The sequence below is a fragment of the Struthio camelus genome, chromosome 17, assembly GCF_040807025.1.
Source record: "Struthio camelus isolate bStrCam1 chromosome 17, bStrCam1.hap1, whole genome shotgun sequence".
Lineage (NCBI taxonomy): Eukaryota > Metazoa > Chordata > Aves > Struthioniformes > Struthionidae > Struthio > Struthio camelus.
Genome location: NC_090958.1, coordinates 16,323,692 through 16,350,801, shown reverse-complemented (window position 1 = coordinate 16,350,801; position 27,110 = coordinate 16,323,692). Strand labels below are relative to the sequence as shown.

The following is a 27,110-nucleotide window of genomic DNA, read 5'->3' as shown; positions in this document are numbered from 1 at the left end:
AAAACAACAAGGAGAGGAGGAAGAACGTCTGCCGGCCGCCCGGCTGTGATGGCGCGTCTCCCGCGACTCGCCTTGGTGCCGCGGGAGCGAGTCAAAAATCAAAGGGCCGGGCTCACGTTTGACGAGGAGAGCGCGGTATGGAGCAAGGCTAAGGGCGCCCCGTTCGGCGCGGGGGGCAGCAGCCCGCGAAGCTGGGAGGCCCTGGAGCTGCAGCGCCGCTCGGCTGGTAAACAACGAAGCCTCTGCGAGACGCCGCCGGCCCGCGGCAGCGATGGAAAAAGCCCTGGCCGCTCCCCAGCGCGGCAGGAGGCACGCGGCGCTGGAAGGGCCCCGCGCGCTCGCCGAGCCGCTCTCCAGCCACCGCAGGCCGCAAAACGCTGCCAGCGCCGCGCCAGCAACGCCCGGCCGAGACGGCTGGAGCGGCCCGCGCTGTCGCCCAAACGGCGGGTCCCGGGGCAAAGCAGCGCGTCAGGGAGGAGAGCTGCTTCCTAGCCTCCCGGAGGATTTAACAGGAACCTGGCGCCCCGCGGCGCCCGCGACGGGTGAGCAGGGCTGCTCCAGGGCACCGAAGCGCGGGCTCGTCCCCTGCGGCGCCGGGAGCCTTTTGGCGGCCCTGGGCGCTGCTACCGCGCGTTCAGTACTGTTGTTGAAGGGCCGAAGCGTTTCAGGGCGATTTTTACAGGACCCTGCTGGTTCGCTCCCTCCTTCAATCACCAAGGGCTTTGCCACGAGAGGAAACGTTTCCTTTCCGGGTGGCTGCTGAGGTTTTTCAGCAGCGATGCCGATGGCTTGCGAAGGCAGAACGACCAGAGGGGAAGAGCGCGGCGCAGCTGCAAGCGGCAGCGGTGAGCCCCCGCTCCGGCCCAGGCAGGCAACGCGTTTTCCCTCCTCCGCGGCCTGCTTTACCGCACTCCTGACACACCGCCGGGCTCTACCGCTCTCCGCCTGCAGCTCCAGGCGGCGGCGTGACCCCCCTCCAACAACGCCGCGCGCACAGACGTGCTGCACCAGGGATGGGGGCCAGCGTCCACGCTCGGCGCACGCGCGCCGGGGGGCGAGCAGGAAAGCCCCGGCGTCCCGGAAGAGCCAGCTTTCGCCGGGATTTTCGGCTGCGGCTGCTTTAGCAAAGAACTTAGCAACGGTCCAAACCGCCTTGGTGCTTCCCTCCGGCCCCGACCCGCTGGTGGGTCCCCGTCGGTCTCGGGTCACGGCTACGGACAGAACGCCGCAGCTCCCAACGCCACCGCTGCTGCCGTTACCTGCGGCAGCCCGAGGGGGGGGACGCCGCCGCCGCAATTCCCCCGCCGGGATCCGCGACTCCCCGACCGACTTCCCCGCCTCCCTCCTCGGCTCTGCAGCCCCCGGGAGCGCTCGCTTGGAGACCACCGTCAACCTGCTGCCGGAGGAAGGGCGAGCCCGGGCTCAAGGGCGAGGGGGAAGGCGGTTCTCGCGTGGCAGGGGGAAGCGGCAAGGCGTCCATCCCGGCGGAAGGGGTGCCCAGCGGCAGCCCAGGCCGAAGGAGCCCGGCCGCGGCCCCCGGCGGCATCGCGCAGGGGCTGACGGAGGGCGGCAGGACGAGGAGCGCCAGCACCCGTCGCGCCGCCTCCGCCTCTCCTACCCCGGCCACGCTGACGCTCGACCCGCCGGCCACGACAGCCCACCCCGGCTTCGGCAGCAAGAGCAACTCTTTAAACTCATGCAGTGCGTTTTGGGCTTAAAAAGAAAAAAAAAAAAAGGGCACATAAAGGTTTGTGACTACACCGCTGTCTGTGGCAGGAAGAGCTTCTCCCACCTTCCCAACAGGACAACAACGTACACGACCCCCTGCGGGAGCAAACCTGGCCAGGCGGAGCGGGCCGGGGAAGGGGGAGACCTGGGCGGACCCTGCCCAAGCCTCCCCGAGCCCTGGGAAGGGCACGGGGGAGGCAGCCCCTTCCCAAAAACGGCCGCTTTCCCCCGTTGAAACCGCTCTCCTTTTAAGTCGCGTACCACCAGCCTCCGAGCGGAGCAGGAGCCGCTGCCTCAAAGCGAACGCCCCCAGGCGGCCCTCGGCGTTTGCCGGAGCCCCGCTGCTCTCCGCGAGAAGACGCCGGGGAGCAGGACGGCGCGCGGGCAGAGCAGGACGGCCGTGCAGCCGGGCCGAGCACCGCGGCAGCGCGACGCGAAGCCGCGCCGAACCTCCCGGCACTCGTTTTCAGGCACGCGCACAGCTCCGGGACGGGCTGCTGGGCAGCCCCAACCATCCCTCTGTGCCCGCTCCTCAAACAATTCAAGCACTGTTTAAAATACGTTGCTCGAGTCAGCGCACGCTTAAATGCCTGGCGGGATAATTTATTGGTATTCGCGAGTTTATCGGTCACATCCAGGAACACTTGTGTATGATGCGCTGCGTTATTAGACAGACCTGTACGACAAATATCTCCTCTCTTCTTAAAGAGGACTTGTCAAACCCTTCGTCATTAACGAGGAACCGGCCCCTGGGCTGATGAAAAATCGAGCGTTTCCCAGAAATAAATACTCATCGTTCATCTTAACCGTTGCAGCTAACTGAGCGCGGGGACGCGCAACGTTTGCATTGTAAAAGGCAGCTCGCTGAGCGCCAGCCCTCATCGCTGCAGAGAGGAGGGCAGCCGGCCCCGGCCCCTTCTGCCCGTGGGGGCCCCGGGAGGGAGCGGGCCCGCGGCGCTGCGCCGAGCCGGCACGGCTCCATCCCCGGCACGGCTCCATCCCCGGCACGCCTGGCCGCGGATGCTCGCGGCGGCGGGAGCGCCCGTCCGGCAGCCGCGCCGAGCTTCGCCGGCGCGCATGCAGCGTTTACGGGGCAAAAAGCAGCCGGGTGGTTTATAAAGGCAGCGCCCGGGTTGTTTATCCGCAGCAGCGCGCGGAGCTGGGAACGGCTGCTGTCGCGGGGAGGGAGGGCCGGCCGCCGGCACGCGTGACTCGATGCGCCTTTTGGCAGGGGGCAGGGAAGAGGGTGGGCCTGGGAAAGCGCCGCCGTCAGCGCTGGGCCGGGGCAGGGTCCCGCGGCAGGTCCGCGGCGGCCGGGGAGCCGCTCGCCGCCCCTTCGCTTCCCGCCGGGAAAGGGAGTGGGACGCTAAGCGCCCCGGTCTCCTCCGGTAGGAGTTTCCCTTGCAGGCCGAATCCTCGAAAGCGCTGGAGTTTGCAGCGCCGGGTCCTTCCGCGGTGGAATATCTGAGCGCCGTCTGACAGCGGCACCGAGGGGAATCGGCATGACAGCATATCCTGCGGGCCTGCCAGCGCCGGGCTTGCGGGGCTCCGTCCTCCCACCGGCTCCGATTACTTCATCCGCCTCTGAATCATCATCGCCAGCGCGGCCGGGCGGCTGATCCAGCCTCCCGGCCGCGGCCCCGCGGCCGACCCCGTCTCCCTCCACCTGCGAGCGCCGATGCCGGCCCCGCGCCGCGGCTTCGCCACCGGGGGAATTCGCACGCGCGGCTACAGGGAAAACAACCGTTGGGCTACACCCGCGCCGCCCCGCGGGCATGCTGTTCCACAACCAAAGCGAACTTCTTCCCGATTAAAAACCCCACACGCCGCACGGAATAACGATGCCGAAAGGAAGTCGCTCTCCTTCGCGAGCAGTTTCAGCACACCGGCGACGCCGCTCCAGCCGGGCTCAGCAGCTCGCCCGAACGGGCTGAGCGCGCTGCGCTAACCAGCCGGTATCACATGCGGGGCCCCCTCTGAGCGGGGCAGGACGTGCCACGTGCAACATCCCAAAGAGCGCCACGAGCCCCTGCAGGCACACAGCCACACACGGGGGGCACTGCCACGCAGCTCTCGTTATAAACTCATGCAAATTTATGCTTATTAACGTACATTGAAACTTTTTTTTTTCCCCCCTTCAATGGCCAAGCACGTACTTGGAAGTTATTATTTTTAGCATTGATTCTCCCCTTTCAGGGTGAAATTATGCTGTTCATACCAGAACGCAGAGGATGATTTTAGAAAGGATCCTCGCCCCGGGAGCCCGAACACAGCGAGGCGGGCGCCGTTCGCTGGCGGGCGCCCGGAGAAGGCGGCGCGCGCGCGCCGGGGCGCATGCGCCGTGCCTTGGAACGGGCGGCTGCTTGTTTTTCTGACAAACTGGAAGCACAATCATGTGAAGTCCCCGCTCTTGGCAGGAGGCTTTTTTAGCAGTAAGTAGCAGCTTTATGAGGAATATCCTTTGCCAGGGGACCATCAGCCAAGGAGCAATGGGATTCTTATTTTTTTAATGTACTTTTAATAAGTAGGCCACAATGATAATCTTGACACCAGAGTAGCTTTATTTCTACTTACAATTATCGCCACTTCTCTCTCAAGCTCCCCGCAGCCTCCAAAAGCAAACAAGACCACCAACCTCTCCATGAGAAAAACAGGCGAGAAAACAGCGTAGGGCCACTTGAAATGCAATCTGTATCGCAACTCATCTGCTCCGCTCGACCGATAAGGAGCAAAGCAGCCCCCCGCCCCTTCTCCAGACCTGTTAAATCCCACTTGGGGAGTTGGACTACTTTAACCCTTCCCAGCAGGAAGGGCCACCTCGGCGCAGGCAACAAAGGGCGACGTCCCCCCGAAGGTGCCCCGCGCTCGCCGGCAGCCCCCGGACCCCTCTGCTTCGCCCCATGCGAGCCAGGACCGCTGCCGGTCCCCGCGCTGAGCCTGCCTGCCCCCATCCGCTCACCGTCGCCCCGGGCTTGGACCTCGCGCGGGAACGACGGGCCCGCGCCTCCCGGCCACCCCGCTGGCCCGGTCCTCAGCCGCGCAGCAAGGCCACATGGGCACCAGGCTCAGGGAACTGCACGGGGTTAAAAATAATCCAGGAAAAAAAGAAGCTATTTTTAGCCCGGATTAGTTCCTCACAGTCCAGTTCAGCAGACGGCCCCGCACATGGCTGAACTGGGACAACAAAGAGGCACCCAGCAGGGACAAACAGGGAGCAGATGTGGCCAAGGTGCAGGCTGAGCCTTGGAGACTGGCTTATTTCTGCCAAAACCACCAATTTAAGGGGTGAACATAGCCGGCCAGACCTCCAAAACGGAGCACACCTTCCCCAGACGCGGGCAGAATTCAACCAGTTTACGAAGACGCTCACTAAGCAAAAGTCCCATCCAGTGACCCAGGAACGCCCCCCACCACCCCAGCCCTCCAAACTGGTCGTACCGAACCTCTCCCATGCCGGAAGGCGCAGCCACCTGCTCACCCAGCCTGGTCCCGTCGGCCACGTGCTCCGAGGAGACCGGGCTCCCCGAAGATCGGTCCTGCGGCTGAGCGCCCAGCTGCGGCCCGAGCAGCGCCTCCGCCTCCTCCCGCCTCGAGAGCTGACACCGAGGGAGAACAAAAAGCAGCCACCCGCCGGCAGAGCCAAGTGGGCCACAAGGGAGATGGGTCACCATGCCCACTGCCTTCTGCCAGACCTCCCATCTCCCCTCCGAAGCATGCCCTTACCGAGCCAGCACACCGAGGCAGCAGACTCCTTCCAGCCCGGCCTTCTGAAACGCCTCTTTATGCAGCACCACCGGAAAGGGATGCAAGTTACATATGGAAACACTAGCTGCTTCGTAGCACAGAGAGGAGCACGTGCCTCCAGACCTCCCACGGTCGTTGGGGGAGAGCTGCTCCAGGCCTGCATTTTACCCAGCAACTCTTGTTCTGCACCCCTCTTCCGCTATTCGTTCGTACAGAAGACCTCTGCCTCTTAACTCTCATCTGAATAGCACATCTATCTGAACGTATCCTCATCGCATCTCAGGGCTAGGAAGAGCGAATGCCAGCATAACCCCGTAGGCTGAATGCAGCAGCCCAGTTACCTCTCCCCTGGGCAGGGACCGCAGCCCAGCCACTACATAATGTGCACTGGTGCGTAGCAGCACATATTTCGGTTAACCAGGCTTCACACCACCTTCAGTGTGACCTCAGCAGGGCGACACCAAACGCAGACCTGGCGGCACGTGTCTCCACGGGGTTTGCAGGACGCCTATCTCACACCAGAGCATCTGGCAGCGACAGGAAGCGCTCGTTGTCCCATCTCCCTCCAGAACTGGGGATCCCACTCTTCTTTCAACAGCGTCCTGGTCGAGCTCCATCAAGGTGGAACCTATACACCTCAGAGCCCACCAGTCTGTCTCTCACAATTGACAAATATTGCTGTCCCCTACTTGGAAAAGCACTCCTGTGTTTTATTATGGTCGATGCTGGAGGATAGCAAATCCCTGCTTCCAAAGGCTGACACTAAACACATGATCTCTACTGCCCAGGCAGGACCAGATTCATTAGCGAGGGAAAGTACCCTGGAAAATTCTGTGCCTAGGGATACTTTTAAGAACCAGAACACAACTAGTATCTACTGAGCACGGAACGGGCAGGTCTGTGGCCACGGAGGTATGTTAAGGGAACAGCAAGGTGCAGAGCAGAACAGCAGATTGCCCCTCTCCCTCCATCCACACTTGTTACTTGCTCAACTTAACATTGAAACCAGAATTAGCTGTGCTAAATGTCTCCACTGCTAACAAGAAACAAATGTGGCCTCATGTTCTAGTTGCTGTGATCTAACAAAACAGACCATGGTAAACACTATAAAAATGTACTGGAGGGAACCACCCTGTGTTTGCTGGGAGAGGGACTGGATAATCTAATAGCGTTTTATCCATCTCTCATGTCTCTGAAAAAAAAGAAGGGAAAATTGGGCCCCGTCCATGACATTCGTCATGTGCTAACTATTCTCATGTCTTAACACTGCAGAAATCAAATTGGAGCAAGGCTACCTATCTCCCTTCCAATCAGGCTCTAGACCCAAGTGCTGCTTTTTATGGCCATGGAGCATGAGGAACTGCTTATGTCAGTGGTGTTACGGGACAGGCCAGTTTTTCCATTCCTATCCCCACGTTATCTGGGGAGATACTCCCTTTGCAGTCATCTCACTCTCCTCCTTAAGTGAATAATCCTTCACTTCACCAAACTGGGGATTCAGCAGTGGGATCTCCCTCTCATTTAAAGCATCAGCTGGGAGAAGGCTCCTTCGCCAAGAGGCTAGGACCTCTCTGGGTACCTTGAGTAATCTCAGCAACAACACTGGCATGGTAACAGCTTCCTATCTAGGTCACCCAACAGCAAGGGGTGATTCAGTCACCTACCCCCGGGCACCTCGTGTTATCCGAGGTCTCCTAAGTACCTCTCCAGCCTCCTGCTGGTACTCCAAAAGGGCACGGGCTTCAGCACTGAATCTGCCAGCCCCCAGGAGCATCATGGATACGCTCAGACATTTCACTAGCGCTGCACACCTCTGTTCAGCAGCGCCCAGAAGTCTCTCCCACCCACCGCACTCTCCTCCCATACCTGTGCCATCGGCAGTCTCTGCCAAGCGGCAGCCCCCCCTCCAGCCACGGGCAGCACCGTCCCCACTGGGGCTGCCATCTCCGGAAGGGGGAGAGAGAAACAGGCCGTGCTCAGGTCTCGCACAGAACTGCAGTCTCGAAGGCCTTGGTCACCTCCAGCGGGCAGGCCATGCAGGCGACCCAGCACTCCTGCGGACAGCCAGCCAGGCTTTCCGCATCCACCGCATCCCCATTTTCAAGCATCGTGGCTTTTTGACTTTAAAGCTACTTCAGGGTTTAGGATGACGACGGACACACATCAACTGTCAGGACACAGCATGTCCTGAGCAGTGATACTGAGCAAACTCACAAGCCCTGTTGCAGCGGGGAAGGGGGAAAGGGAAGCAGCATTTGGGATGCTCAGCTATAAACTGCTGCTCAGAAGCTGCAAGTGTAAATCACTGCTACTCCTTGGTCGGCAGGAGGGACAACATTTCCACGCACTCTTTCTCCATCTCTTACCTGGCTCTTCCCACGCCGCCGGTAGTTTCTTCTTACGAGGTTCTTGTAATTCTCATTTTTCTTGGTCAGGTAGTAATACAAGACACAGTCCGCCACCGTCTGCAATGACACAGGTGACTTAGGGAACAGAGCATTTTGGTCCCTCGCACCGTTAGCAGCAATATTCCAGCCCTGAGATCATCACATCTCCTGCAGCAAAAATTGTTTCTTTTTGCCAAGCTGGTGCAGGCTTTGAGCACTGAAAGAGGGGGACAAAGCACACGGTCCGAATAAAAAGCCCTGCATGGGGATACTGCTCTTCCAAGGGATGGAGTGGGACCCTTCCCGCAGGTGCATCGAGCCAGAGCCGGGGCGCAGAACGAAGAGCAGAACCACCCGCACCCCGCGTGCAAAGCGAAGCGAGGGGCTATCTCAGGGCAGGGGGAAGGGCTGACCCCAGATGACTGTGGCAACTAAAAGCAGAGTAGGGAGAGCCGCCTGTCACCCTTTGTTGTAGTTACACTACACGTAACCTGCCGCGCGCCTGTCAGCTAGCGTTATTTCCAGCCGCTAGGTTTACTGGCTAAAACGCACACAACTTCCAGGCAGACACGTCGAGCTCCCTGCATTCAGGAGCTGCTACCCAAACCCCCACGGCCAGCTCAGCAGAGCGCCGTCCTGGGTCAGCCACGTTAGGAAAACGAGAGCAGGGTGGCTGGGACGTGGCTCCGCTCCCCAGTGGCGCCAAGACCCTGGCAAAAGTCCCCCACACAGCGTGGGTTTGTGAGCAACCCAACGCCGGTCTTGGGCTAACGTTTCACAGATGAAACAGTTTTACAGTTTCTCTATAAAGAGAAATACACCCAGAGACCCATGACGCCTGCAGGTGCCCAGGGACAGGGTGCTGCTGACCTCTCCCACGGCGTCCCTCTCGGAGGGGTCAGCGGGTGGACGGGGCTGCTCTCTCCCACTCCTATGCAAAGAGCAGGACCGTTCGCAAACCAGATTGCAACTTTTAAAGTGTTAATTGGATTGCTTTCCAATCTAGCCCCGATTATACACACATACACACAAACACAAAAACTTACAGTCATCTGTTCCAAGGGCTAAGATCACTATGTTTTTTTATAATGCGATTTAAAAATCTATTAATTCATTACATTGAGCCATACTTTGCATCCCTCTCCAACAAGATAATGGATGTGTTCTGTATCATAATTACAGCCTGATTTACAGACGAGTACAAATAAAATTAGAAGACATTTTACAGCTTGGAACACAGGGTGGATTGTGAGCATCATCCAAGTCCCACCACTTTCAGCTTTAACAAGCGGGGAAAGGCTGAACACAGCCTAGTGTCTTACAGCACGTTACGCTAGATTGCTGCTGCCCTATTGTTTGCCTGCTGCTTCAGGCAGGAAAGTAGCTCTTACAAATGATCCTCCCCGTTGAGTCAGGTAGAATGAGAGCGTAATTTGGGCTGGAAGGGACCTCTGCAGGCCACCAGGTCCACCCCCCTCAAAGCAGAGGGGTTCCCCCAAACTGAACAGATATTGTGTCCCAGCTGTTGATGAAGCTTCTGGAGCCAAAAGCTGCTCAGCCAGGTGACCACCACACTCGGGCTAGCTGCGTGCCTGCCCACCCACCCAAGGGAACGGTTGGGAAGCCCAAGATCTCCATCCTTCCTCCAACCCTCCTATCAGACTTTGAGGAAATCCCTTCGCCTCTCTGTGCCTCAGTGGTGTGAAAGAGCACAGCACAGCCCACCTCCCCTGGAAAGTGCACTGCGATACACTGGTGAAACACTGCAAGGGATGGGCAAAGGCTATAACTAACTTCCCAGAACCAGAGAGAACAAGCAGCTCCCAAGCGTTTCTTCCCCAAGACCCATCTCCCTGTCCTCCCAGGCTGGGTCTGTTCAGGGTTCACCCGTGTGGCCTGTCCCATAAAAGTTATCTGGCCTGGCTCAGAACAGGACCAAAGACCCACTGTTCCTGCAGGTCTCTCTTTCAAACCCTTCTCCCATCAGTTCAATTAGCAGCAAACAGGAAAAGGCCACAAAGTGCAACACCCAGGCTGGGTATGTTCAGGCCCTCCTGCTATCAAACTATTCCTAAAAACGAAGGACCGACTTCAGGATTTTCAGACGGGTGCGTATGTGTGTCTGTACATGCAACAGCAATCTGAAATGCTGGACTAACCGGGATTCACCCCATCTTCAAGCTCCCCTGCCCTAGGTGGGGAGGCCACCCTCTCTGCTCTGCGGCAGGGACAGCCTGATTTCAGCACCTTCCTTACGAGATGGGCTGGCGGATGGAAAACGCCTGCACAAGATGCTGGAAAGCAGCTTCCCCAGGCAGCGAAAGGGGTGGGCTGAAATGCCTACGCACCAGGCTGGATGCATTCACACATCTTGTGGCTCTCAGCTCCCAACCTCTTCAGAGCTGACTCAGTCCCGTGTCTCTGCAGGAAGCCGGGACGTGCCTGGACCATGCCCCCAGGGGCCCTCAGCTAACACCACCCACAGGTGCTGGGGAGCTGCTGGATCCTCCAGCACTAGTAAAAATCATGAGATGAGGAAGAGATTGCACAAAGCAGGCAGGTGGGTTATAGGCACGCAGAGAGAGCCTCGAGGCTTACCTTCCTGTCCAGAAAGGAAGCGATCAGGCCAAAGTTCTTCGGATGCTGCATGAACCTGTGGGAGAAGGACGGAGAGGGTTAGCGTGGCGCCAGCGTTGGGTTCGAACTCACCCCCTGCAGCGGCGCTGCCTTGTCCTGCGCGCTGGGAGCGGAGGGGAACAGAGAGGCCGGCTTCTCAAGGGACTTGTGGTTTTGAGAAAATATGCCTCTGCTGATCAGCTTCCCAGAAAGACCGGAACTTTAAATTTAGCCCAGTGGAGTTTGGCTAATGGGGACCTAATCCTGCAGAGGTTGGTCACAGGGTGGGAGAGGGCAGGAGGGGCCAGCAGTGCCTGACAGCCATCCACCACCCTGCTCAGTCCCATGGCCACCACCACGCAAGCCCTGGCAGCCCATCCTGATGGCAGAATGGGCAGAGAAGGTGGTTGGACATCAGACTGAGGCCTCAGGAACGCCATATGCATTGAAAACAGGGCTTGGCAAAGGAAATAACAACTGGCCAGGTAATAAAAGCTGCATTCCCCGAGGAATTGTGATCAATGACTTGGAATCCGGTGGCACATGTCACTGCCGAGTACAACAGCAGGGCACCGTAAGAGGGGAGGGTGGTGGTTTTGCTGTAACCTAAAGGGCAAGATAAGTGTTTTAAGAGAGGAGGACGTACGTGGCTTTGGCCTCCATGCTGCCCGTCCCTCCTTCGCCCTGCACCGCTCTGTGCCCTGTACGGCTCTGCTGCACAGCGCCCGGCCGGTCACGTGAGCGTGGCTGTGGGCGCAGGAGGCCTGCAGCTGCCTCTGCCTCCTCGCATGACCCCGAGCCAGGCTGGGATGTTGGAGATCACCGCAAAGGAAGGAAACGGAAATCCAAGCCCCACGAGGAAGCACAGAGGTGTCACGTTGCAGAGTTGCTCAAGAGCTCCCCAGTGGCATGGAGGAAGGCTCCCTCCTGCCCTGAGCGCCAAGGAGGCTGTCAGCAGACTCTCCCGCGGCTCCGGCAGCCTGGGACGGTGCATCCCTGCGAGCAGCGAGCTATCTCTGGGTGCAAGAGGAATGCCTCCTCCAAAAAACCCCATTGCCCCAACTGGTGGGAGAGCACTGCAAAGCCAACAAGCTCTTGGTGCAAGGTGCTCCCAGCTGGCAGGACTGTCACTGGGTGCGGTGCCGACAGGCGGCGAGCTCCGTGAGCAGGACCCTCGCACTGGGCTGGAGCTCAGCACCAGCCTCCGCAGAGAGGCACCCACCAGGGCGGGCGCTGCTCCGAGGAGCGGAGCCGGGGGGAGAGGCCAGCCCTGCTCTGCGTGCACGGCTCCGATGGCTCCCCGGGGCCGCGCGCAGCGCCGAGCCTCCTCGGCACTGCAATACACCCTTCGAGTTGAAGCCCTTTGCCCAAGGGAAACCGTTTGCAGGAAAGAGGCAAACTGCAGCGCAGGCGCAAGGAAGGCAGCTCGAGGAGAGCTCGATACCTCAAGCCTGACTCTCGCCCTGCGGGCAATTCCCTCCGGGCTGCCGGCCCAGCTCTCTTCTCCCACCCTGGCTGCCAAACTCGCTGTCAGCATGCCAAGGTGACTTCAGGGAGGGCCCGACCCTGACTCCAGCTTGATGTTGGGTTGTCACGCACCCCACTACGTCCTTCTTGATGCAGGGACACCCTCTGTTTCGGGTGGCGCTGCAAGAGCCCTGTCCCAGCAACCAGTTGCCGGAGCAGGGGGACCCGAACTCCGCGGCAGCCAGCACAAGGCTTTCGTGGGCGAACCCGCGAGACAGGGCAGGACGTGGGAGGTGGGCAGCCTGGAGGACTGCAGCGGGAGTGGGCTGCTCTGGCGCTTTACAGGGACTCCTTCAGTCTCTATCCCATACGCAGCTGCAGCCTTTCTTCCACCAAGTGTTTTGAAGGGCACGACTATCCAAATATAACACAGACACCCAAGGGAGATCCTCCAAGACATCTGACTAAATAAATAAGTGAAAGAAAGAAGAAGCCACAAATGCTAGGGGAAAAAAAGAAGCCCAGCTGCTCAAATATATCGGGATCGCAGCACAGATCTGAAGCTGGCTTCTCCTGTCATACGTGGTACAAACCAAGAGCTGATCAAGGCACTGGCTTTTCAAGGCCATGTTATCAGTGGCGCTAACACAGTGGCAGGGGGATGAAGCAGATGGCAATCCGTGGAAATCTTTCACAGGCCAGGCCATGTTGGGATGGATGCCCAGCGCGTCAGGGCCTCGATGCCCGAGTGGGATTAAAGGGTACCACAGTCACGTCTGCTTCTTTAATGGCAAACCACGGCCAACCTGGGAACAGGCTAGCAATGTGCACACAGCAAAGAGATCTGAAATTCTGACCAGTTGCAAATCAAACCAAAACCTCCCTTGTGGTTAAGTTTTGATGGCTAAAATGGGTTCAAACCTGGAGCTTGTTGGTCTTGCAACACTGAGCTGTTTTCTCTGAGAGCCCCTGCGATCAGGGCTGAACAGAGGCGCACTGGGATTTCAGGGTCTGTGGAGGAGGCAGGCTACAAGCTATGACCGTGGAGGGCACAACTCTGGTTCACCTGAAAAACTCAGGCCAGAAACTGCAGCACACCACGTAGCTCAGCTCTCTACACAGAGGGGTCGGGGAAAGAACTGCAGCAGGACTCCCTCAGCAGCCTTCCCTACAGCTCACAAATACTGATGTTTGCTTCAACTGAGTTTTGCGAGAACCCTGAAATCCTTCTGTATTTACGCCTTGAGCTTTGCATCACCCATGGCAATGACACAGAAACCACCAGGCACAGCAGGATGCAAGAGCTGGGCGTGGATTCTTCCAGCCCCATTAGCCAGGCATGGCCCCTCCATTAAAGACGAAGTAATTAGCCTTTGCGTCATTTGTGTGCAAGCCTTGCAGTCTGGAGCACCACATTTTAAGGCTAATTAGCAATAAAGGTTCTCCTCCACAAAAGGCTTAAGAGTTGGTTTTGTTCCTTTTTGGTCCCTCTTGGCAATTACTTATCTCAGCTGCAAGCAGGAGGCTTCAACAGCAGAGAAACAGCAGCGGTCTTTCTGAGAGCGAGTGAGGGCTCCCCTGGTTTACCTGGAGGGTAACCCTGACTGTTTCTAGCTTGGTGTGGTACAGATGAACATCTAAATTACACACCTAATGACCACCACCATAACCTTGTGATCACAGCTCTGATCCCAACCGCACCTAAAAACAATGCAAACACTCCAGCCTAGCCTCTGCTTTACCTTGGGAGCCGCAAGGTAAAGGTGCCTCTTCCCCTCCCGTTTCCTCTGGGCACCTCCGTTCCTGGCTACGTCTACACTGCCAAGTTAAGAGCTGATCCAAGAGGGAATCCGAGCCGAGTAAGCCTCTTGATCCCTGTTTTCCTCTCTCGGTGCTGGCTGCGAGCCTGCTTGTAATCCGTGGTGCTTTTTCACAATCGGCTGGAGTCCAGACTATGATGGTGCTGCTGTGATGGACAGCGCTGCCCGGCCTTACCTACCCTTACCCCACTTCTTTCACGTCCATTCCAGCGAGTCCCAGCAAAGCTGATCCTGCTGAAAGCTGAACTCCAGCTCTGTTTTTAAAGACACGCGTGATACTCTGCCTTCTGTGTGTCCGTTCTGCTTAGGGCATGTTAAAAATAAGAGCGTAAGCCTGAATGCAGGCACCAAGCACGCTCTGGTCCTCTGTGAGAACAGCACTGGAGTCCCCACTGGAGTACGAGACAAGGGGGAAGTCTGTATCTGAGCCTCAGCCAGGACCCATAATTAACTGACAGCAGAGTTGTACCCAGGGAAAGGATCGGAAATTCTCAAATTGATCTCAGTCATTACAGCAAAGCTGTTTTCAAGCACTGCTTGCAAACAGGAGAAAACACCGCAGACAGAGTTTGCATGTGTCTGATGTGGGAATGCAGCCATGGAAACAGCAGCTGGTGGCAAATCCTGCAGACAGCAGGACGGAGTGCTGAGGGAAAGGTACAGCAAGAGGCGGCTGCAAAACGCAACGTGAGGGTGTCTGAATGGGTTGGTTTGATGTTGGCAGCCTCAAGAACCCCCTAGACACACGGTGCCCAAAGGGCACGTAAATCTAAAAAAAAATAGCAGCGCACAGAGCACTGAGTTTCACTGGCTTTATCCTTAAACTGGCTGATACAACAGGTCAAGTGGAAGCAGAAAAACTATTACTTTTCTCCCATGTGGAGGGAGGCGCAGGATTCAGGGCTGAGCCCGGATCGCTAACTATCTGAGTATTCATCATGAAGGACCAAGATTTTTCTGTCCCAAAGGAGGGGTTTTTTTGCCCTTGGTATACTTGTTGATTTCTTAACACTACAACCCGACCTTCGCTTCCAATACAGCCAAAGTATAAAAAAAGTAACTTTGGGTAAGAAGGATCACTCTACTGAAATAATGTGTATTTTACAATCTGCCATGGGGCCTGTGAGTTAACAATGTAAAAGGACCTGAGCTTTCTGTTCAGGTCCATCACCCTGTGCCCAGGACCCGAGCAAGCACAGCAGCTGCAGCTGGGTCACAGCACTGCTTTCCTCTTTGAATGAACTGTCTGTCCCAGTGACTCTGCTACACCACTCCCTGGGTGCAAGACAAGCCCTTGGGCAATTCCCTCAGAGCACCTGCCTTGGGTTGTTGCTTTCTGTGACCATCACACACCAGCTTAGTGTGCTGGGACCCCAGCCAAAGGCATTACATAGGCTGCAGCTCACAATTCCCAAAGCCTAAACAAAGAGACGTTCATAGGTTGCACTCACTTTTCCCGAAAGGTCTCCTTCTCCTGTTCACTCCACATGTTCATCACCTGTCGGTCCTTGTAGACCTTCATAGGGTCATCCATAAGGCCGTTCATGTTGATGAATTTAATGCGCTGCTGGTCAGCATCATAGAGCATGGGAGGGATCACAGCGAGCTGGCGCATCTGCTTCTCCAGGTTCTTTGGGGAAAGCAGAGAACAGCTGGTCAGCACCGCGGGCCCGCGGGAGGCTGGAAGGGACAGATGTTCGAGAGGAAAGGACAGGCGGAGGAACAGGAGAATTTAAAAGCAAGCACTAGACAGCTTTATTGCTGGAGTAATTGTAAATTAAATGCAGAAAGAGGCTATCGCCATCAGCCAGGAAACAATTAATCTTTCATTTTGAAATAAAGGGCTTCTAAGATACCACGTAAAAACGTTTGACCTAAGGAAGCCAGCTTCTGACCATGATGAGACACAAGTCAAAGCAGTGGTGGCACAGGAGTGCAGAACCTCTCCAACCAAGAAACCCATGGCCACACAGAGGTTCAGTCCCCTCTGAGGGAGGGTGAGACCACCAGGCTGCAAGGTAAGTGGGTCAGCCCTGCAAAGCCTTCTTGAAGGGTGGCCAGGAGGAAGTCTGTCTCTGTTTCGGCTCTACAGGAAACCTAAAATTGTTACAGGATATTTCCTAGCAGCATCCACACCCTCTTTCCTCCCTCGATTGAGTCTGAAGTGTCTCAGCTACCACTGAGATCATACAACCCTGGATAAAACAACCAAATCAACTGAGTGGTGACAAAACTACCTTCCTCCATGTGCCAGTCAACGAAAGCATCAACTCACAGTCGAGCTCGCACACCTCTCTCCTGACAGCCATACGAGCTGCTCTGGATACCACCCAGCCATTCCTTCTCGCCATGTGAGCAGATCAAACATCACCATAACAGGGCCATGACTCCTTCCTTTCCTGTAACGGCAACTCCCTAAGACACAATCTGATGCCTTTACTCTGATTTAAGTCAGAGTCTGATTTAAGTCAAAAGCTCATCCAGAACCCAGGCAGCATGCCAGGACAGGACAGATTAGGCACTCGCGTTTCCTTAAATATTTACAACAGAGTAGCCAAAGCAGTGTTTCACTTGTGCCGTTCCCTGCCCAAGCGCTGGGACGGCCCCTACGGCCAGGCTGCCTGCAGTCCCCCAGGCAGATTCGCACTGTGGGGATGAGGGGGTGCTCTGGTCACCCCTCTTCTGTTTGCTAGCAGCAACGTAACTCCCAAACCCTCCCTGTTATCTGGGGTGGCACTAGTCAGACATAAATCCCAACCTGTGATCCCGGAAGTCCAGCTCTCGAACGCTGTTATTTCAATGTAGAGCTAGACGCCAGTTCCTTGGAGAACGCTAAAGGTCTACTCCCTCAAGCAAGCTGCTAGCCCAGGCCCCAGCCTCGGCTGCCCAGCACCGCTCTGCCGTCCCGTGGGAACTGAGCACACGCTCCTCTGCAGTGCATGGGGGAAGAGGGGGATCCAGGAGCAAACCCAGCCCCAAACTCTTCCTTCTAAAACACAACCCTTTGCACAGACAAGGATGCTTCAACTCATTTGGCCACATTCCTCATCCTCACTAGGACGCCTCTGCTCCAGCAGCCCCTTACGCAGGATGCCCTGGGGGTGTTATCTCATCACGGGAGGTCAGGGCAGAGCTCGCAGCAGAGCATCAACTCTGACAAACGCAGACTGCCCTAAATGAAACGACTAAGACTTAATTAGCAGAGCCGTGGCAGGGAGACAGGCAGCTGGCAGGAGCGCTGCTCGCAGCTGCGGCGTGCAGGGCCTCTCCCGTCGCCTGGCAGGGCCTCTGGGTGCCGAGCACTGCAGATACACCCTGCCTGAGCACGGCGGGCAGCCAGCCCTCTCTCCTCTCCAGGAACGCGCCGGCGTGGAGAGCAAGCCCTTGCCTGCAGCTCCAGCACCGATCCCCTGCTCTAGCCTCACTGCTTTTCCAGTTCCACAGAAGAGCGCAATATTTGAACGGCAGCTCTTAAGGTCTCCTCTGAGAACAGCAAAGCAGTGCCTCCGGGCTTTGCAGAAGAGTACTGGGGTGGAATTTAATGGCCCGTGCTATGCAGGAGGTCAGATGCAATGATGTAACGGTCCCCTCGGCCACAGGCTCTACAGCGCTGTGAAATTTCTCTCTCCTTCTGAGATCCACATCCCCTGTGCGGTTGCCTGAATTTTGCAACAACAAATTCCCTCTAACCCAGGGCAGCAGCACAGAGCTGTGCACAGGCAGCAAACATCCCAGCTATTGCTGGGCAATGGCTGCTCTCCCCTCCCAAGCGTGATCCATTCACTGCAGCTCGCCGGCTGTGCCAAGCAAGTGGAACCCTTGTGAAACCAGATCCAAACGAAGCCAAGGTCACGGGGATGTTTCAAGATGAATGGAGCACTCCCAGAAGACATGGGCCAACTGGCTCACGGACAAACCATTCATTCCATAGGATTCCCCTGCGTCAAGCTGCACGGCCCATTCAAAACAAAACGAAACAGAAAAACCCCTTCGCCCGTCAGCCAGGGCGCCTGCTGCCTCTGCTTCCCACCTCCACTTGCAGTTCAAGCTAACAGCAATAACCCGTTTGTGGGGTGCTACCCAGGATCAGCAGCAAGCTGGGGTTTCACGTCCCCAACAGGCAGGCAAACGCCATTAAATCCTACCCGCTGGCCACCAACGCCTGGGGCGCTCTGCTCTGTGTTTCACCGCTGCAGAACCATCACACAGCTCTTTTGCATCTCTCCAGTGGCCGGAAAGATGCTGCTGGGTATTAAACGAACACCTCGCTTTGGATCCTGTCCAGGAAAGCTATTAGACACACGCGGTAACCTCCCCAATTACAACATGGCCTGAAGTTTGTGGGATTTGGCATAGGGAGGTTTCACCACGGGGCCTGCTGGTGCTCTGCTGGCTTCCTTGGTGATGAGAGGAGCGAGGGGTGAAGAGGAGGAGAAAGGACAACCCAGTCTCACCTCTTGTTCTGAGAGCCCGTCGATAATTTCTGACACCTCGTGTTCGCTGCGCGCAGCCGACATGGAGAGACCGCTGCCTCTCTGTCCTACCCTGCTGGGAAAGGGCAGGGAAACACTCAGACACTGATGCTCCGGTTGGTACGAGGCTCTGCGCCGCAAACAACCCCTGTTCCCGCTCCCCTCGTTGCTGCTTGCAGAACTTTTATATCCCAACGCTCATTCCACACTGCCCTGTCCCATTTCCCATATCTCTGGGTACGGCACCCACGACCGGCTGCAGCACCGCGGGCTCTGACAGGACTCATTCCTGCCTGGAAACCACCACCCCCCACGTAAAAATCTGCACGTTTAGGGCTCACAGTCAGAGGGACCTAATCTAGCTTCCTTACCTGTGCCAACAATCACATCTTGGATTACTACAACGGCAGGACATTTCATACCCAGTCGTGCTCTCCGTCATGTTTTCCCATGCTCCCCTCATCACACCGCGGCAATGGAATAAGTATGTCAGCTTTAGCACTGAGCAATTAGCACTGTGCCGTTGCATCTAGTTTGCAAACGCCGCAGGAGCATTTAAATCAAAGTCATCCATCAACCTCTATCCCCCCGCAATGTCATCCAACATAACAGCCATATTTCCCAAGGAATTTAAACTTTTCACATTGAACAGGTAAAAGTTTAAAACATCTGTCAGTACCATCTCTCCCCTTCCCTTTAAGACAGAGCAAATAAAGCAGCAAATGAGGGACTTTTCAGACACCTCCAGCTGTTTGAAGGGCACAACGAATGGATGAGGGACACAAGGGTTTTGGTTCTGTGCACATCCGGTGTCTGCAGGCAAAATCTTTATGGCTTAAATGGGAAGGATGGGGATTTTTCAGTGAGCAGGGTGGAGATTACAAAATTGCTTCTCCTCTTGGCAGGAAACAGTGTGACCTCAACCGCTCAGTAAGGAGGGTGAGCTAAAGAGGGGAAAGCGGGCTGCGAGAGACAGGGGACATCCCTCTCTGTGGGACCCTCTACTCCTTTCATATCTTCTGTAGTCACTCCTGTAACCTTTGCAGACGTTCTTCCCCTTTGCCCGTGCTCTGATCAAAACGTGAGCGTATTCTACATCATCAGCACGACCGAATCCATCTGCAAGTCTCGTACATCTTTATTTGGGCCTACCGGTAAATGGCTAATTAGTGCCATCCTGGTCAGGTGGCCAAAACGAGGGACCTGCCCATGCGCTCTGATGTGGCCCGCCAGGAAATTAAGAGCAGAGGGAAGATGGGCAGCCACATTCCCGACATTTTTCCTCCTCTGTTGGAGCTATGATGAGCCACCCTGGGGAAAAAGCAGCAAGTTGTTTGCTGGCTCCTGCAGTTGGCGCACCATGTAATTATTCCAAGAGAAGGGGAGAGAAGGGTCCTGCCTAGCGACAGCCACCCCAAGCAATTCTTCCCACAATCAAATCCCACAACATTAAAGAAGAAAAGAGAAAGGCTGTCCAATACCAGCTCAGCCCCTTCCTACCGCTTCTCCTCTAACCTCTGCATGCGCTCTTGCAGTTCCCGCTGCTTCCGAATCTCTGGGAATTGCTTCTCATAGTATTCCCGCACTTTGCTCTCTTTGGCACGGCGCCGGGGGTTATTTTCGATACGCTCCACTTTCTTTTCCCAGGCTTCCATCAGCTGGTCATAGCGCTGGCAAAACTTCTGTTCCTGAGAGGGCAAAGTGAGAAAGGCAGATCAGGGGACGAGCTTTGAAGGAGCAGCTCCTCAAGGTCTTTCCCCTGATGGCAGGTCAGGCTGAGCATGAGTCACATTGCTCGGAGAAGCAAGGTTTAGTCGGACACAGATGCACTGCAGGGACTGGGACCAAGCAAAGGTAGATTCTCAACACAGACCATCAGGTCTCCTCACGCTTTCCCGTTCCAGGCCCAAGATCTCTGGTAAAACAGGGACTCCAGCCCAGTGGGGCTTTGCTTGTCCTTCCTACCTTCTGCCTGAGCATCCTCCAGAGCTTACAATGCTCAATTCAGCTAGCCCCAGTCCCAGGCAGGGAGATAAGCTCCCAATACAGACAAGAAAGGCCATGCACAGGGAGAGGGCAGGTGGCAGAGGAGCCCAAAACAGAGGGGACTCCCCTGCTCTCCCCAGCACGCCACCCCGGCTTGCGGACGTCTGCCCTCCAGCAAGGCCCCGGCTCCTCTCCTATCTGCTGCGTTTGGTGGCTGCTTGAACACACCGCTCCTTGCTCTGTTACCAAAGCACCAAGCACGGATGGACAGAGGGGTTTGCTCCAAAGACGTCATGCCCAGACTCCCAACCTCACGGACAGAGGCGCTAGGAATGAGCTTTCAAACGTGTGCAGAACCCTCCTGCTGAACTCAGAGGGACACGACGAGTCCGTGACCGTAAAGGATTAGCTCTCAAACGCTAACATCAGGTTTAATATTATTATTAATAATAACGCTGCTGGTATGCAGCGCATGCCCTGCATGGCCCCATCATCATTATTATTATGAGAGCTAACGTGGTATGTTCCACATTACGATCATATCCAAACATCTCAAACAAAACGATTCATGTACATTGGAGCCCTCTGATGCCAGCTAGCACAGGGACACCCCCCTAGCCAGCGGGGGCAGCAGCTTCGGCAGCTCCCGCAGCGGGGCTGGCGGATGCAGGAGAGGCGCTGGCCTGCTCGAAGCGGACAGCCAGCGCTGCCAGGGCAACACGGCTGCAGGAGCCGATACCCAAAACCGAACCAGCCGCAAACAAAACCCAGCTGGAGAAGAGCAGTGTGACAAGGACACTGCGGGAGCACAACCCCAGGCACGTAGCACCGTCAGCCCTTCCTAGGGATGAAGCAGCTAAAGAGACTAATAATAACAAAAAGGAAAGCACCTCCACAGCTGATCAACGCTAAAATCCCAGTTTTATCTGCAAAGATGAGCACACCAGCCTCGGAAAGGAGAAGCCAGCGGGGGAAACCACCGAGAGAGGACAACTAAGCAGCCCCGTCCCCAGGCGACGTGCCGCTGGGGGCCCATCTCTCGGCCTGGCGTGCAAGAGTGCTGGAGCAGTGGCAGCAGCCGGCGCTGGCAGCCCTCCATGCCCCGCGGACGAGGAGGGAAAGGCGCCCGGAGAGGAAGGAAGAAACCAGCAGTATTTACAGAGTTGTGGGCCGCTTCTTTCGCTGTTTTTGGCAACGCAAGAAGGAAGCCCCTGAATTGCTTTTTTATTTTCGGACACAGAGGGGAAACGGGATTCTCAGGGTGGTAGCTGTTTTTTTCTTTAGCAACCAGCCCCTTCAGCCCCTTTGTGGGATTTTCAGCTTTTCAAGTCCTCCATCAGTAGCGGCTGTAATTTCTACTGCTTATCTCCTCCTCCCTACACAGCCCAGCAGGCCTAAATCTTCTGCCGTTGATTCGTATTAGAAACACCCAGCAGGGAACCCTTGTGCTCGCCAGTCCCGGCACACCGCGGCTGAGAGCCAGACACCCAGCAGCACCACTGCCACCCCAAGGGCTTGCTCCCGCGGGCAAGATGAGGACCCTGGGAAAGTGCAGGGGTTCAGAGTAATGTGGGATGTGACCCCCTCCCTGAGAGCGGCGGGAGGCCACCTGCTCTCAGTGACTGCTTTTGCTCCCAATGCAAAGAGCCCTGGCCCGTCCCCAGGTGCCCTGGACACCTCCACCAACTCCAGGCCCTGGCGAGCAGGTGAGTGACTATCCACACCGTGACTCAAGGTTTTCTGCCTCCTCTTCGCTCTCCCCAGCAAGGTGCTGTTGGATCTCCTTCCCAGCAGGGACAAGTGGGTTCAGCAGCTGAACCCTGCTCAGGCCAGGCTGGCGCAAAAAGAGGCCTGGAAGGAGCAAGCCCCTTCGAGGACCCTACGCAGTGTGGGATTTTCCAAGCACGGTGCTCTCTCTTGAGCTCCTGTCCGGTTTAAAGCAGTCGAGCAAAAGCTAGGATATCTTTTCCATCTTTAGTGCTGATGAGTCATTTCTTCTCTTCCCTTCTGGAAGGCCACGTATGTCCTTGAGAAGGGACACAGGAAGAGCGGAGAAGGCAGGAGAGCCCGCTCCTCTCCGTCCAAGCAGGGCATGCACACACACGCAGGCCAGCCGCAACGCCACGGCAGGTCTGAAGTCACCCGCGTTGACTTCCCTGACGCTGGAGAGCAAGAGAGAGCTGTAACCTCCCCTGGAAAGAGCCACGAGCTCTCCACACCGGGGAGACATTCACCGAGGACCGTGCAGCCGAGCACCCTTCCCGCCACGTGCACCGGCCCGGGCGCGCACGTCGTGGCATGGGCACTGCCAATGTGACTCACAGGCCACCGGGCAGCTCCGCGCCTGGGCACGTGGGGCTGGCTTCCCCGCAGGGACGAGCTGGCACCGGGCCGAGCCCCGTCCTGGGCTGTCTGACACCGTGGGCGGCAGCTCGACAGCCCTGCGACGCCCTAGAGCTCCTCCGCTGTCCTGAAAAATAAACCCATTTTTTGTTGGCTGCTGCCCAGGAAAAAGCCCATGAGCGAGGCGGGCACACCCTGCTGCCAACGAAACCCAGAGCTCGGCTCTGCAAGCGTGCAAGGCGCCGCGCTGCAGAAACGCAGCCTTGCAAGCGACCTGCCGGGCCGATTCGTCGCCATGTTCCCTGGCAGCCGCCCAGAGCGACTTCCTCTTGGCGCATCCACCTGCCTTGTACCTGCCCGTCCAGCAATGCAGCGACCGAGCACCTCCCTGGGATTTATGGGATTAGCCTGGTAACCAGAACATTAAAATATCGTTTGCAACACAAATACAGCCTCCCCCCCAAGGCAGATCGCTCAAGACAGCCTCAAGCGTAAGCATAAGCCGCTGTTCCCTACTCCTGCCACCCTCGTGCTCTAGGAAGACGCCCTGGAAAGGTGCCTGGCTGGGATCCCCGTTGCAGGAGGAGGGCGATGGCCACAGTCTACTCGGCTTGGAGCATCTCGGAGCCCGCGGGAGCCACGAAACACCCTCAGTGACACCGGTGAGCTCTCCCAGCCTCATGTGAAAGCAGCTGGGCGACCAGCGGGGATTTTAAGGTTTCAATCTGAGTGAAACAAATGCCTTCTAGGCCCCAAATTAGGAAGTGAAAGCAGATGTCACTTTGCAAAATAATCAATGGCAAACCCCAGATCGCCTCCCTCCCCTCGCGCCTGTGCTACTGTTCTGAGTTCCCGGGCCGGTTTCAAGACCAGGCGGCTCGGCAGTGGCGACTGCGTGTTAGTCACGCTCCGAGTCACTGCAGCAGAACCAGGGCGAATCGAGATTTCAAAGAAATAAACTCATCTCTTGCCACTGCCTTCCTACGGCTGGAGGGAAGTCGGAAGCGGCAGGATTTCCCAGATGTATTCTGCTCTACCCTCGCTCTCGCTTATTAACCAAAAAAAAAGGGCTGAGGCAAAACCCACTAAGATGATGGAAACACCCAGCTTCCCATCAGCTGGGTTACCCTTAACCAAATAGGTTAGTCATGGCACGCACCCGGAGCACAACCAGGTCCACAGCAACCCAATGCTGGCTTTGCTCCAATCTTGGCCAGCTATCATGGACCTGGCAACTACTGAAGCAGAAGGACACATCCTTTGACCCCTAGGAGCTCCTCAAGGCAGCTCTCAGACAACACTAGGCCGACAAAGCGCCTCCAACCCTTTCGTTAATGCAGTCTAACACCATCCCTGTGAATAAAGTAATTCCCCCTTGCACGCCCAGAGCCGGAGGCTTTCCTGCCCCTCGCAGATGCACAGGAGGTGCTCTGGTCTCATCAAGAGTTAACGGAAATGCTGCAAGATGAAAGCAAGGAACAAGAACAAAAATAAAATACCCTGAAACCTGCCAAGCGGAATCTCGCATCGCGGGCAAGAAGTAATAGCTAACGTGAACAAACCATGGCAGCTCCAAGGATTCACAGATGCTGTGTTTTGAGCCCTCTTGAAGCAACGCTATCTCAGCCAGATGACAAACACAAACTCCCCATCCTGCCAGAAGATCTGCTACATCCTCTTGCTTTCAAAGTGTCATATTTGGGAAAGAGGCTAAAAATACCCCACAGAGTTTATTAAGCTTCAATGCTGGGAGGCAGCCGGTTGCCTGTGTTGCGTGTCGGTCTGCAATGCGGCCGGGAGAAAGAGCCCAGCTCCAGCCCTCCGAGCTTGGAAACGCAGTTTGCCTTCCCGGAAAAAACAAACAGGGCCCCGCAGCCCGCTCCGGCCCGCGAGCCTGTCCAGCCAATGTGGCACTCGGCAGAGCAGAAAGCAAAGGTCTGCCGAAAAGCTTCAAGGCTTTGAGAGCTTTCTCCTTCTCCGCTGGAATGAAAACAAGCCCTTCCCGAGGCGGCCGAGCCGGCGCTGGAAGCTGCGCTGCCACCGTCCCAGCAAAGCCGCCCGGCACGATCACCGGGCTGTCGTGCAGCAGGTGGGATGCTTCATTTCTTCCTTTTCCCCGTCTCTTTGGGACCCTTTGGCGAAAGTTTTATCCAGAATTCCTCTTTTAAGGAGCCAACATTTTTTAGATAGGAAAAGCAACAACAGCTCCGCACAGTCGATCTCCCCAGCGACGCTGCGCTGCGCTCTCCCGGCACGCGCTCAGATCCTGCCAGCGAGACGGGGAGCACAGCTCGCAGCACTAACCTCGCCAGAGCACGGCGCCGCGGCTGAGCTCAGCGCTCCCGGCTCGCGCCTGCTCACTTAACGCCCCTTCCCACCCTGCGGTTTCACCAAAGGGATCCTTCACGCCGTGCAAGCGGTACGCTTCGGACCCAACCCAGCTCGCTGGTCTGCAGCATCGCCGCTGTTCAGTTTTCCTGGTCGATGGAGATAAACCTTTTACGGCCAGACCAGCTCCCCGTTTCCCGCTCTCGGCAACGCTCTGCAGCATCACCCCTCGGCGGGCGACCCAGTGTTTGCTGCTGAGCCGGAGCGGGGAGCGATCGCCGCTGCCTGTGACCGCTGCCGGCTCTCCGGGGCTCCCCGGCCTCGCTTCTCCCAGGGCACAAGGCGCCGGAGGAAAGCGAGAGGGCATCTGGGTGCCCCTGCGCTGCTGGGTTCAACGGCAGGTAGATCACTATGCACCTCCGGGATCGGCCACCGCGCGCCCGGGACACCCCCAGCTCTGCGGGAACCTGCTCCGTCGGGGGTTCGTTACTGCAGCTGGAGGGAAAGGGCTTCGGGGGGCAGGAGACGGCTTCCAGAAACTTGGGACATGCTGCGCATGGAGAGGCAGGACACAGGCCTTCGGGAACAGCTGAGCGTTCACTGCCAGACCTAAAACTCCTCCTTCGCTGGGGCACCAGAACATGACACCGGTGTCCAGGCGGTGCCGAGCTCTGGGGGCCCCTGCAGCTCCCGTACCTTGTTCTCTCGGCCGAACGGGGACCGGCAACGTCGCCTCTGCCCTGCTCCGAGCTGGCCCTGGGCTGCAACGATACACCAAAAAGCAAAAGAACCCGGAAGAAATGCTAGCACATAGATGGGCTCCGCTAAAAATAGTGCCTGCTACAAAACAGGCAGAAAAATAGCTAAGCGTACCCATTTTGCAAACAGAATCAGCAAATGCATTCACTTTGCAAATTCAGCAACCGTATGTTGCCTATTTTGTAGAATAGGCAAAATGCTTCCCTAAACTGAAAAACCCCCTTTCAAGGACACTGAATAAACCGGCTGGCAGAAATTTACCTATTTTGCATGACAGATGACTTTTCTGCAAGCCATATTTTAGGAACCGTGCTCTTGCAGCCTAATTAAACTTTTTTCCCCCCAGCTCCTTGATATTCACAACAGAGCAACTCATTCTCAATTTAGCACAGTAACTGGTCGTTTCTAGCAGAAAGCAGCTCCTGTTTAGTTCCCTTCTGCTTCCAATAAAACCACATGATCCGTTGCAATCTCTGTTTTGAGGAAGGGAATATTGATATTTTTTCACAATTGCACAAGTCATCAGTTATGGCTGGCAGGGTGTCCTGAGCAACGCTGGCCTGCCACGCCGGGTCACGCTGAAGGCCCGTGTAATCCAGTCAGTCTTCTCTGGAAATTTGGAAGAAGTTTTATCAGGAGAAAGGCTGAGTAACAAACGTATTCAAACACAAACGGGAGGCACAACTGTCCAAGTGCAAGACCTGTGGCTTTTGGAGGGTTGCTATAGCATGGAAAAAAAAAAAAAGAAAAAAAACACAGGAAAGAAAAGGAACATGCCTTTATTCACCATAAATAAGAAAATAATCTGATCATTGGCTCAGAAAGGTCTGTGTAAACAGCCTTATTGAAAGCTGCTTTTAAAGGCAGAGCCTTCGAAGCACTTCCCAGGATCACTTATTTAGAGTTTTTCCAACAATTCCTCCAAGCCAGAGCGGTTCTGTCCAAAACCAGCAAAGAAATTAATAAAACCTGCCACATTTTCAGCATAGGACACTAACGCTGGCGCCTGAGCCTGGCCCTGAGTAGCGACATTGAGTCAGGAACCGATATTTACACCTTCCACATCAAACACCAAGCCCTGAGTTGTGAGCTGAATCATCCTTCACGTTCATCCACAGAAAGACGCCGCAAAATCCACCTAGTGCTTCCCGGTCCGGGCCGCTCGTTTGCTCCTGCCATTTCCCTTCTTTGTGCAACCGAACCAACCGGCAGGTTTCGCCCTCCAGCTCCCGCTGGCTACTGTGGCAGGCAACCATCAGCACTGAAAATCTATACGTTCTGTAAATCCTACTTGAACTTTCTCCCCTTTTTGCTGCAGGCTTAGAATAAACGCCTTTGAAGGCTCGCAGTAAAACCCACCTTTCCCCCTTACATAACTGACAGCAATTTCGTCGCAGGTTGCTGCAAGTAAGCTCGCAGGGAAAGGTGTCTCAAACCGAAGCGGTCGGGGCTTGGTTTTG

General features: G+C 56.4%; 1 protein-coding gene across 40 annotated transcripts in view; it reads right to left on the bottom strand.

Annotated features, from left to right (window-relative positions):
- NCOR2 (nuclear receptor corepressor 2) overlaps positions 1-27,110 on the bottom strand; it is a 291,098-nt gene that overhangs the window by 85,612 nt on the left and 178,376 nt on the right. For 15 of the 40 annotated variants that reach the window (XM_068911817.1, XM_068911842.1, XM_068911841.1 and 12 more), the window contains 5 exons: positions 19,735-19,922; positions 18,217-18,310; positions 15,214-15,392; positions 10,458-10,512; positions 7,839-7,937 (listed from right to left, as the gene is read on the bottom strand). In XM_068911817.1, the coding sequence (XP_068767918.1) occupies positions 7,839-7,937; positions 10,458-10,512; positions 15,214-15,392; positions 18,217-18,310; positions 19,735-19,922 (615 nt within the window). The remainder of the gene's footprint in view (positions 1-7,838; positions 7,938-10,457; positions 10,513-15,213; positions 15,393-18,216; positions 18,311-19,734; positions 19,923-27,110) is intronic. The other 25 variants (XM_068911834.1, XM_068911856.1, XM_068911855.1 and 22 more) reach the window with 3 other exon arrangements.